Source organism: Lichenostomus cassidix, chromosome 3, assembly GCF_008360975.1.
Source record: "Lichenostomus cassidix isolate B80296 chromosome 3, HeHo_3.0, whole genome shotgun sequence".
Lineage (NCBI taxonomy): Eukaryota > Metazoa > Chordata > Aves > Passeriformes > Meliphagidae > Lichenostomus > Lichenostomus cassidix.
Genome location: NC_139483.1, coordinates 72483096 through 72495340, shown reverse-complemented (window position 1 = coordinate 72495340; position 12245 = coordinate 72483096). Strand labels below are relative to the sequence as shown.

Sequence of the window (12245 nt, the reverse complement as noted above, 5' to 3'; positions counted from 1 at the left end):
GAAAAAAAAAAAAGAAAGAAAACTCACAAGTGAGACCTGCCTCCTCCCCTGCCGGCCTCCTGCCTCCCCCCGCCCCAAGTTCGCACTGTCATCTGAACAAACTGCTACGCCGATCTCAGAAGGTGAATAATTCTCAATTAACTAAGTAACTAACTTTCTTTGTGCAATCTTGAGTCACTCACTTAACTAAATCTTAAGCCTTCGAGACCCTTCATTATTGCCTTCCCCCGCCACACTATTTTCAAAGTTCAATAGCAAGACAACAAAAAACACTGCTGCAAAATAAGAGTCTCTTTTAAAATTAAAGAGCTGTTCATTTGCATCGGAAGAAGTTATTTTTTCCCCTTCTTTGAATTATTTAGGCACAAAAAAAAAAAAAAAAAAAAAAAAAAGGACACCCCACAAAGCCTCCCGCAGTCCGTGTCACGATCAGTGTCACGGATGCTCTGCGGGGTGCGAAGCCACTGTGACCAAGTGAGTAGGCGCTGGATCAGGTGTGCTGTTGGGCTGTGCGACTCGGGGCATCCCGCCGCGCCGGGAGCTTGCTGCTCCACAGCCAGCAGCGCTGGGAGCCCGCCGGGCCGGGCCCGCTGCTCCCCGCGGCCGGGCGGCGGAAGGTGCGCGGCAGCGGGAGCGGGGCGGGGCGGGGAGCTGTCCCCGCGGGGCCGGGGCCGGGGAGCGGAGGCTGCTCGCCCCGCCGGGAGCCCGGGTCGGCCGCGGCCCGCTCTTATTTTGGTTGGGAGCGAGCAGCGCTGTCGGCTGGAGCCGGGAGAGAGAAGGGAGGCGAACTGTGCTCCTCTGTTTGGTTTAGGGTCGGGTATTTTTTTCTTTCCCTCTCCCTCCTCTCTCTCTCCCCTTCCCTCCTCACTATAGCAACCAACGCCAGCCTGACAAAAATGCACCCTCTGTGGACAATGGCCCAGCCTTCCTGCTCGCCTCGCTCCTCTTCTTCCTCGCCAAGCGAAAGAAAGTTTCCAGCCCCCCCTGCCCCTTCTCGCCTCTCCTCCCGATGCAGGTTCCTGTGCAAATCCCGCTCGGCCCCGCCGGGACCGGGCCGACCCCCACGTGGGAGGAAGAGGGCGGGGGGGGCACAGAAGTCGCCCCCCAGCCGGGGCCTCGATTCCCTAACCCGCCTTGACAGCGAGCTGGCAGAATGCCTCTGGGTCACCTCCAGCCCCGCGCCCGTGTGCGGGGCCGCCCTGCGCGGCCAGGGCCGGAGCGGTGCTGCCCAATGCCCGAGCGGGGCTCAGCTCCCGGCCCCCGGGCTCGCCCCTTTCTGGCGAACAACAGCATCCCCAGCCTGGAGCGCTCTGCACCGCGGGCACGGAGCGGGGCAGTGGAGACCGAGAGCCCTCTAAGGAGGCGCTTCTCAGAGTGAGGAGCGGCGACTCGTGCCCAAAAGTGTCCTGAAAGCTGTAAGAGGGGAGGGAGGATCACGTCGCCCAGTGAAGCAGGGATACCATTTATGTGAGCTCTCCCCGGGAATGTCTGCTTGTCTCCATCAGGCGTAAGCACTGACAAAACAGACACAAAAGCAACTGTTAGATTTGTCAGAGAAAGCTGGGCACTTTTTTTTTTTTCCTTCTCTTTCTTTTTCTTTTTCTAAAATCTGTTACTGCGTTTCGTCCTGCACAACTCTCCGGAAAGAGTGGGCTTTGGAAAGACCTTTGTGAGACCGCTTTCCCGAGACAGAGAGGCTGGATCGCCTCCCCTCTCCTTCCAATTCACCTGCTTTTCACGCCAACAGAAACGCCCTTCCAGCTCCAGCACGGGGCGGTTATTTCCCAGCCAGGCTTTTGAACACTAAATTGCAAACTCTGCTGCACCAATCGCATCTGGGTCTGTCTCCGAGAATTCAATAAACAAGCTGTATTAACTCCAACCAGAATTTATCTCGTAGACTGATGGAATTCGTCTTTTTTTTCTTTTGCTTCTTCTGCTTCTTTTTCCCCCAAGGCCTCATATTCACCACTCAAAATTTAGCAGCCTGCCTTTGATAAATTACTCAAAGTAATCCCTGCAACAGCTAAGTCTGACTGGTTGACGTTGCGTTAGAAGTCTTCATAGCGGTATCTGTCTATAAAATATTCACTTGCGGACTACAAAGGGTGGATCATTTTTAATGACAAGATTCAGAACTGGAGGATGAAGGGAAAAGATTAATATCCGTGAATTCAAATAATTTAATTTCAAATACTGAACTTAGAACAGCATATCCCACTAGTTTAAACAGTGATGCAGATAAAATAGCAGATTCTCAAATGAATGAAGCGGCCAGAAGAATTGAGTTGTGGGGAATGTTGGAAATGAACATTAATACAAACTTTACAGGAACTTTTTTTTTTTTATTCTATACCTTTCTACTGTCGGTCTCCTGGGATAATCAGTATTCTAGCAGGGCAAAAATGTACATTATATTACACCTACACGTGTGTATATCTATATATGCAGGTGGAGAGGTTTTATTTTCTCTAGAGATAGGTGGAGAAATCTATTTAGATGGAGGATTTTAATTTCAATGGGTAATGTGAGCTTGTGCAATCAAAGTTATCAATTTCTGTCCTTTTTGTTTAGATTTCTTAGTTAAATGTGTTTGTTATATCTACCCCGAGGAGAAGCAACTTGAAAGTGTAGCTTTTGAGTCATCTTATAAATACATCCCTGAGGCTGCGGTTCTTGCCGCTTTAAGCAGTTTTCATTAAAGCAGCCAGCTGCCTCTTTGTGTAGATTGGATTTTTTTTAAAGCAATCACTTGTGAAGCCCCGGCCTCAGTTTTGTCTCTCCGCAGGCCCTTAAAGTTGAAGTTTCATTCATGTCTTGGGTCTCTCCGCCGAATCAGACTCCTCGGAGCAACACTGGAAAGAGCCACACGAAAGCACAGGCTTGAATACCTCATAGAGAAAGGTTAAAAAGGAAGCAGAGATCAAAACAATCCCATCTCACAAAAGGTGCATTAAATGCGCCCCAGCAATAAGCACAAATCTTCCAAGATGGCCTTTAAAGAGAGCACCAGGAGTCTCACGTTTATTGCACCCAGCAATTCTCTGAGCGACTCTCCGCGTCTTTGCACTCCTGGCGCATTTCCTCCTAAAACAACATCTAATGGGTAGATAATAGAGACGCGGAAAGAAGGCGCGGGGATTTCTCCCCCTCCTCCTTTCCTTTTAGCTGCGTGAGTCTATCCCAAGGTTTGGAGATCAGAGTTTAAAAAAAAAAGCTTTTCACCTCTAAACACAACAGGCATATGCAAATATATATTCCCCACCCTACAGCCGCACGCATCCAAACGCACACAAGAGCGTGCGTTCGGGGAGCGCTCCCCCAGCCCCCCGAGCCGGGGAGGCTGACGAGCGGCGGCTGGAAGCCGAGACTCGCTAGGAAAGAGCCGTGCTCTTGTTTTGCTGCTGGAAATGCAGCTTTCTCTCCGGCAAGCACGGAGTTGAAACACCAGGGAGCCCAACATCTCGTCAGCCGGAGCCCGCCGAGGCAGCTGGGGGCGGGTGGCGGGCAAGGGACCCCCAGGTGGGGAGATGGGGGGGCGGCGGGGGGCTACCAGAGGATCCCGCAACTCGCCCGCGTCCTTCTGCATGCACCTGATGTGTATGCAGCACCTCGCCTCCCAGCCAGGAGTCAGCTCCAGTTAAGTGGCGCTCTATGTATTTTATAGCGAATATTCTCGAGTAGCTGCACTGCAATGAAGGAGATATCAAGGAGGCCTGTCAGTTCAAAGCTTTTGGGGTTGTTTGAAAATCTTCTTCACGTCAAAGTAAGCAGCCCTAGTATTTGAACAGCTGCTTTGAACAGTGAAAAGGGCTGAGCTGAATCAAAACACTGCAGTGTCTGCCCAAGACACCGCATCACCTTCAACCTGCTTTTATGCGAGCAGAGAAAAGGAAAGAAAGGCTGGTGAGACCTCTAATCCCGCGGGGTCAGCTCCGCCAGAAAGGGACCACATGACTGTCTCTTTTACATCCCGAGCGGCCCGGACCTGAGAGGCGACCGGAGCCGGAGCTCGCGGCGGGCAGCGGCGAGGCGACAAGACCGGCGGTCGGGCGCTCGCTCCCCGCTCCCCAGCGTTCCTCTCCACGGGGGGAGATGGGAGCGGAGGATGCTTAAGGAGCGGTATTAATGACAGGGCTAACAATGATGGGGAGGACGAGGAGGTGGAGTCTGTGGCGGCTCTGAATGCACCGGCCGCGCTCCTCGCTGCTCCCAGCTGCGCCTCCATAGGCGTGCGCTCCGCCGGGGAGGGGGCAGGAGGGACGGCGGGGGGCTTTGCCGAGGAGACGGGGTTTTGTCCGCCTCCTGAGGCCGCCGTGCTACTTCGGTAACTGTGATTACCGCTAGCCCGTGAGATCTGCCGCTGGGGCTGCGGGGGTGAGAAGCACGCAGGACGGTGACCGTAGTAGGCAGCACCTGCCAGAGGGCCGGGCGGGACAGAGAGGGCCGGGGAGGGGGAGCAGGAAATGCACAACTGGGGCAGGCCTGGAGGGGGTTTCCCCCGAGAAAGGTGTTGGTTGAATCTCGCTGACCCCCGTGTCCCGTCTCCTCTCCGCGGCGAGCCGCGGCGAGCGCGGCGCTGTCAGCACTCCGCGGGGACAGCTGTCCGTGGGGCGCGCACACGCCGGGGGGACGGGGCACAAGGGAGGTCCCTCGGACGACCACCGGCGTAGGTCCGTGCTCGGCGAGCACCGCACGCTGGAGGCGCCCACCGGAAAACCTCGCTCTGAAAATGACGCGTGGCGTGGCCCCTCGTGTCTCGTCCACGCACGAACTTTTGGCAGCGGACCTGGAGGCGGGCTGGCGGGAAAGCCACCCCCGGCAGAGCCTCGGCGGCCCCAGGAACGGGGCGGGAGGGTTGGCCCGGGCGCGGAGAGCGGGGCGGCTCTCCCAGGACGGTCCCCGCGATGCCTTGGCAGAAGCCTGCTGCGGACTTGCCCTGTTGTTTTGTCTCAACTCACTGGTCTACACCTAATTGGGAGGAGAGAGACGAGAAAATGAGCATCAAATTATAAAATTCCTGGGTGCCCAGTTGTTTACACACGGGAAACAAAAGGCAGAGCTTCACTTCAGAGGCACTGACTTCCCTCTCCGCAACCCTCGCAGAACAGGCAGTATTGTTCTTCCCTTCGCCTGCACCTCGAAGAAAGGGGGGGAAAAAACCTTAGGAAGAATCTCCAGTCTTTCATGGACAAAGTTTGCGCCCCCCCCGCTCCTCCTCCTCCTCCTCCTTCTCCCTCCCTCCCCTCCCCACCCCCCGGCAGAAGGAGCTCTTGATACGCCGCTAAACTAACGAAACGAGGTAACTCCTGCTGCGCCCCTTGTCTCAGGGCACTGGATATCCTGTTTATGCTGCTGCTGTGTATATGTTTATGTCCAGGAGCCCATCCCCCCGCTCCTCCACACCCCCACGCAGAGGAATATTTCCAGGCAAGGAGCCTTTCCAGCGCTCACGTTAAATACGATGATTTATAAACAACTCGCAGAGGAAAGCTGTTTCTTGTTAGTAGTAATAAATTCCCCGGTCCGCCCTATTGTGTTATTTCGATGAAGATAGCGGGAGCCTGCGACGCGCACCTACCCCCGTGAGCAGTTTATTTTCGAGACAAAGCTATGGCTTTCAGCTCAAAAATGGGCAGCGAACTCTTTTCGCGTCGGCCAGCCTGGCGCTGCTCATTCCTAGGAAATCCGGATCCAGTTCCAGGGTCTCCTTCCTTCCTGTCCGGGCCGCAACTTCTTTTTTTCCCTATTCCCCTCTTTTCCCCTGTTTTTTTTTTCCTTTCTGCACCACCCTCTCACCCCTATCTTCCGCATCCATGCAGAGTCGCCAGAGCCGCTGAGGCGCTCCCGCAGGCATCCCGTCCCCACGGGACGGGACAAGTGTAACAAAACCACCTCCGCAGTGCCGAGGTGCGAAGCCCCGACATCCTCGGAGGAGCGGTGTTCTCCGGCGACCACCGGGTGCCGGGAGGAGGGCAGGGCCGGCGGAGAGGCAGGGGGCCGCCCGCTCCCCGCCCCGGGGGCGCGGCGCTCCCCGGCCGCTCCGGCGGGGCTGGCTGCGAGGCGGTGCTGAGAAAGTTGGGGGCGGGCAGGCCGGTACCCACGGGCCCGCAGCACCCGCTCCGGGGCGGCGCGGCCGCGCTCCGCGCAGATACGCGCGTCGGGGCGCGAGCAACAGGAGCCGGCGGGCGGACCGGCGGCGGCGGCAGCATCCTCCCGCCGGCGGTGCGGTGCGGGGCGGGCCGGGGCGGGGCGGGACCGGCGCCGGCGGCGGCGCGCCCCAGCCCTCCCCTGCGCTCCCTCCGCCCCGCGGCCGCCGCTCCCCCGCGCCCCGTTCCCCCTCGGAGTTGGGTTCCAGCGGGGGCGGGCCGGGGGCGGGAACGGGGGCGGGGCGCGGCCGGCGGGGAGCGCCAATGGCGGGCGGCGGCGGCGGCGGTCGCCGGGAGCGCCGGCGTCCGTCAGGGCGCGGGGAGCCAATGGCGTGCGGCGGCGGGGCGGGGCGGCCGCGCGTGCCTTCGCAGTGGGCCCCGCCGCGCGGGCCGGGGGGGCGCGGGCGCCGCGCGGCGCCCGAGGCGAAAAAGTAGCTGTCAAATGCGCGGCGCCTTTAACCGGCGCGATCAGTGCGGCTCGGCGAGTCATGGCGACCGCAGCCTCCAACCACTACAGCCTGCTCGCCTCCGGCTCCCCCATGGTGCACGCCGAGCCGCCCGGCGGCATGCAGCCCGGCGGCGGCTACCGCGACGCCGGCGCCCTGGTGCAGGCGGACTACGCGCTGCAGAGCAACGGGCACCCGCTGAGCCACGCTCACCAGTGGATCGCGGCGCTGTCCCACGGCGGCCCCGGCGGTGGCGGCGGCGGCGGCGGCGGGGGCGGCGGCGGCGGCGGCGGCGGCGGCGAGGCGCCCTGGTCGGCGGGCGCGCTGGGCCAGCCCGACATCAAGCCGGCGGTGGTGCAGGCGGGCGGGCGCGGCGACGAGCTGCCGCCGCCGCCGCAGCACCCGCCGCCGGGGCGGGCGCCGCACCTGGTGCACCACGGCGGCGGCGGCGGAGGGCACCACGCGGCGGCGGCGGCGGCGGCGGCGGCAGCGGCGTGGCGGGCGGGCGGCGCGGCGCACCTGCCGCCCGGCATGGCCGCGGCCAACGGCGCGCAGGCGGGGCTGCTCTACTCGCAGCCGCCCGGCTTCACCGTCAACGGGATGCTGGGCGCCGGACAGCCGGGGCTGCACCACCACGGCCTGCGCGACGCCCACGAGGAGCCGCCGCCGGGGCCGCCGCACCACGGCCCCGAGCACCCGCCGCCGCCCCACGGCCCCCACCCCGGGGCGGCCGGGCCGGCGCCGTCCGCCGCCGCCGCCGCGCCCCCCGGGCCGCCGCCGCACCACGACCCGCACTCGGACGAGGACACGCCGACCTCGGACGACCTGGAGCAGTTCGCCAAGCAGTTCAAGCAGCGGCGCATCAAACTGGGATTTACCCAAGCGGACGTGGGGCTGGCGCTGGGCACCCTCTACGGCAACGTCTTCTCGCAGACCACCATCTGCCGCTTCGAGGCCCTGCAGCTCAGCTTCAAGAACATGTGCAAGCTGAAGCCTTTGTTGAACAAGTGGTTGGAGGAGGCGGACTCCTCCTCGGGCAGCCCCACCAGCATAGACAAGATCGCGGCGCAGGGCCGCAAGCGGAAAAAGCGCACCTCCATCGAGGTGAGCGTCAAGGGCGCGCTGGAGAGCCACTTCCTCAAGTGCCCCAAGCCCTCCGCCCAGGAGATCACCTCGCTCGCGGACAGCCTACAGCTGGAGAAGGAGGTGGTGAGAGTGTGGTTTTGTAACAGGAGACAGAAAGAGAAGCGCATGACTCCCCCGGGAGGGACGCTGCCGGGCGCCGAGGACGTGTACGGGGCCAGCAGGGACACGCCGCCGCACCACGGGGTGCAGACCCCCGTGCAGTGAACTCGCGGCGGGGGCGCCCGGCCCCTCCTCCTCCTCTCCTCCTCCTCCTCCTCTCCTTCCCCCAACTTTTGATTGTCCTCCTTTTTTTGTTTTTTCTTTATTTTGTTTTTGGTTTTGTTCTTTTTTTTAACTTTATTTTCTCCTATCTTTAAAAAGAGACAAAAAAATCAAAAAAACAAACAAACGCGAAAAAAAGAAAAGAAAACAAAAAGCGAGCAAGCGAGAGCGCGAGCGCGAATCACAGCGGACAGACAGATAGACAAAGCACCTGCACCACACTGTCCGTTAGACGGTAGGAGGTGTGATGCTGTATTTTGACCTTTCCAGGCGAATGCCCGTGCACCGGAGTGGAGTGGGTACCGCGCACGGGCAGGCAGGCGGGCACCGGCAGGGCAGCGGCAGGTACCGGCAGGGAGCGGCAGGCACCGGCAGGGCAGCGGCAAGCACCGGCAGGGCAGGCGCAGGGCGAAGCGGTTCGCACAAAACTCCCTCGCTCGCTGGCCGAAACATACGGCGCTGCCCTGCCGGAGAGGGGGCGGAGGAGAAGGGGGGGCACAGCCACCTCGGGTCCCCTCCGCAGCCCCCTCCCGCCACACAAAAGCAGATTGCATTGTGGAATGTCGCTCGGTGTTGGCACATGCTGCTGTGTTTATTTTCTGTGGATCCCCTGTATGAATATATGTAAAAAGAAAAAAAAAAAAAGGAAGAGAACTGAAAAGCTATCCCTTTTGATGTAGACAGTATTTAACCGTACCAATTTGCACTGCAAGAAAATCGAAGTTTACATAAACAAAATGTTTATTTTTTCTTTTTTTCCCCTTCCTTTCCAACCTTAATTTTTCAAATGACTTGCATTTTCCACCGTGAGAGTTAGTCAACCAGTGACCGGTCTACAATATGTTACTGTGTTTTAGCCTTTGCTTTATGTGTATATGTGAACTTTTGTTATAAACAAGTATTCTTAAATATGTGTAACGCTTATTTTCTCCTTTTACCATAGCAAAAAGAATTAGTGTATGTGTGTGTGTGTATACATATGCATGCGTGCATAGACATACATACATACACATATATATAATCTCTCTATATACACATATTTATGCACCTCCAGCTTCCATTCTCCAGAGATGTGACTCTCGTAATTGTTTTATATATGCCTTCATTGGCAAGAGTTGAGTTTGGAGAAGGGATACTAATGCAAATCAACAAAGTAAACTTCATTTTCAGGCAGTGTGTCTGGGGGTCGAGGCGCAACCAAAAGTGGAGGAAAAAAATACGTGCAGCCCTTCCAGTTTGTGTCAGTGTGGGCAAGCAGGGCCTGGTGCGGGCAAGGCAGAGAGGGAACAACATGTTTCCAGAGTTTTCCCAGAGAAAGTGGCATTTCCTTGAGAGGGAAAGGGGATTTTTTAGCTTCCCCACCACTGCCCCCTCAGCGCCCTTTCCTTCCCCTCCTCCCCCCGAGGCTCCCTTGCGTGCCTTTGGCATCCCCGGTCTCGCTGCCCGGGCCCATATCAGCCTCCAAACTTTCTTTTATTGAGGAGCTTCATATCAAGGCAGAGCCAGGGAGAGCCTGAGGAGCTGCTGGGCCCGAGGTGGGGGTCGGGTGCTTACACCTGCCTGTAAACACACGCTGCCCCCTCCTCTCTGCAGAGACCATGTGCGTTTCTTTTTCACTTTACTTTTCATATTTATTTTATTTTCTACTTGTATACAGCCCCTCTCCCTCCCCATCCTCCCCTTGTCCTTTGGTCAGATTATGGTATAATTTATTGAAGGAAAGGACCAGTTTTAACTTGGGCAGCCTTGTGTCTTTCACTGGGGAATGAAATGAAGTGGGAAAAAAATGCCATTTTTCAATCCGTGTTTCCCCCCCACCCCCTTCGCTAATAGTTTTAAAGTGCATTTCTTGACATTACCTTGATGAGAAATGGTTAACTTTCCAAAATAAAAAAAGAGAAAAACCCACGGGGACAAAAAGGAAAAAAAAAAAGGAAAACAAAAAGCTCTGAAGGGAAGCAGAGGAGCGGGACCTCGGAGCAGAGCATGTATGTGCGTGTGTCTGCGTGCGTGTTTGTGTACTTATGCACACACACAGCTATGCATATACATTAGAGGAACTTTATGATAGTTATAAATTCATAAAGGGATCATTTAGTCAGCACAAACGGGTGCTATAGAGACAAAGCATTTTTATAATCTAAAAGTTTACTTAGTTGAGTGTTGGACAATTATGAAGAAAAAACAGTGAAGCATTCTCTCGCAGAACTCTCCTATAAATATTGCATTCAGTAGCTAAGGCTTTAGAATATGTTTCTCATTGTCTTTTAAAATGCCTGTGACACTGGGTTTTCTTTCCTTCTTTCTTTCTCCCTTTCTTGCTTGCTTGCTTGCTTTCTTTCTTTCTTCATGGTAAGACAGATGATGATTTCTAAGAGGCACATGCATTAGCCTTTTTCCTGGTTTTCCAACAATTGTTTAAAAGATACAGGCACCAAGCTTTTCTCTTTTCTTTCTTTTTTTGGGTTGTTTTTGCCTTTTTTTTTTCGGTTGTTGTTGTTTGTTTATGTATTGAGCTGCTTGTTATTTAAAGTGTTGAGGACTAGCGCCTAGTGAAGTGAATCAGATCAGGGCAGATCCAGTGGTAAAGGGAGGAAATGAACTTTCAGACACTTATTAATATGTGCGTAAGGTCAGAAAACGGAGTCGAGGATGTTTGAGAAAGCCTCAAACTCCAAATAGGTTTACTAAAAAAAAAGTTACCACTCAAACCTTACCACTATGTATATATGTTTAATATTTGTCCTTTGAAATGCAGAAATAGTTTCAATGTTTTCTTTGTCTATTTTTCTTTTTTTTTTTTTAAATGCTACCCAGGGAAATATTTTCATATCATTTTTAAGTGGCCTGCCTCAATGTATATTTATTTCTTTTAAAACAAACAGGTTCTGGAAACTGTTTTTCTGTAGCTTTAAATGAGTAGGTGAACAAAATCTATATGGGATGTATTTTTTTTTGGTTCAGTCTCTTTAAAAATACTTTGTTTTGGTACATTTGGATGTGCTTGTGGGGAAAAATAAAAACGCAGAGATCCTTATATATTTATGTTAAAGTAATATTTTATTATCTACATAAAACAGAAATGCACAATACCTTCATAGTTTCTTCTAATTATTGAAATATCGTTATTTTATTTTTAAAGATAGCACAGATTTGCATAGTTCTTAAAATTTGGAAGGAGAAGACCCCAGTACGTATACTGAGTTGAGTTCTGTGTAAAAGCACCGCCGTTCCTTTATATTTCGTGGAATTTTTGGAATAAATTTGATGCCTATACTGAGAGGTTCTACGCTCATAACTTTCAGAGTCTTGAGGGAGATCCTCGGGAGCTGTGTTCATTGTGTCTCTCCACAGATGAACCACAGCCGTGTGTTTTGGAGCATTGCTTTCTGTGCGGGTAGGGCTGTCCTGCCTTTGATGCTGGTGGGGAGATCTGCTCCTCAAGTTTGTTGCATATTCTGGCGGAAGGCATGGGGGAGAAGAGACTCGACTCTTCTCGGTCTCTTTTTATAATTTAAGATCCGACTCCTTAAAAAGAAAAAAAAAAAAAGCGAGAGAAAGAGAAAAGCAAAACAAAAAGGCGGGGCTTAATGCTGGGAGTACCGTTGGCAGGAGGAAGGAAGAATGCGGCTGCCCAGCGGGACTGCGTACCCCCGGGCCGGGCCGGGCCGGGCTGGGCCTCGCCGCGGCGGCCCCGGTTTCACGTTAGGCGTCTGCGGCTCCGTGCGTGTGTCGAGCCGGTCGGTTTTCCCGGAGGGGTCCCGGCTGGGGACCCGCGGGGCTGGAGCGCTGACAAGCGGCATCCAACTGCGCGATGTTCGCACACACAGCGGTGTGTTCAGGTCCTTTTTAGCTGGCTCGGTTTCCTAAGTGCGATATCCTGCTCCTCTCCCTCCCCCCCCCCACCCCCCTTCACGATAGTTTCTAGGCTTATTAGATTTAATCATCTTTTCTAACTTCTAGTCAATATTACACTCATCCCGAACAGATTCAGCTAAATGATCTTATCAATAGTTTCGAAGAGAAGTGACAGAAAGAAGAAGTGTTTTGTGACCGCAGACGTGCTGACGGGTAAAATGTTGAAGCTGGGTATGGATTTAAAAGTCCTTGGTCAATAGCCCGCGGAACGGGCTGCGGAAAGCGAGCAGCCTCTGCCCTCTGCAGGACACTCGGGTGGGCGCCCAGGGAATATTTCGCCTTGGACGACAGGGCCCCGCTATCGGGGAGCGCTCCCGTGTCGGGT

The 12245-nt window shown here is 55.1% G+C and overlaps 1 protein-coding gene across 1 annotated transcript; it reads left to right on the top strand.

The window, feature by feature from the left end:
• The first annotated feature begins 6515 nt into the window (after window positions 1-6515).
• Window positions 6516-11282, top strand: POU3F2 (POU class 3 homeobox 2). Its single transcript, XM_085056294.1, has one exon. It carries the CDS (start codon window positions 6638-6640, stop codon window positions 7943-7945), a length of 1308 nt encoding a protein of 435 aa, XP_084912420.1. The 5' UTR covers window positions 6516-6637; the 3' UTR covers window positions 7946-11282.
• Window positions 11283-12245: the final 963 nt, after the last annotated feature.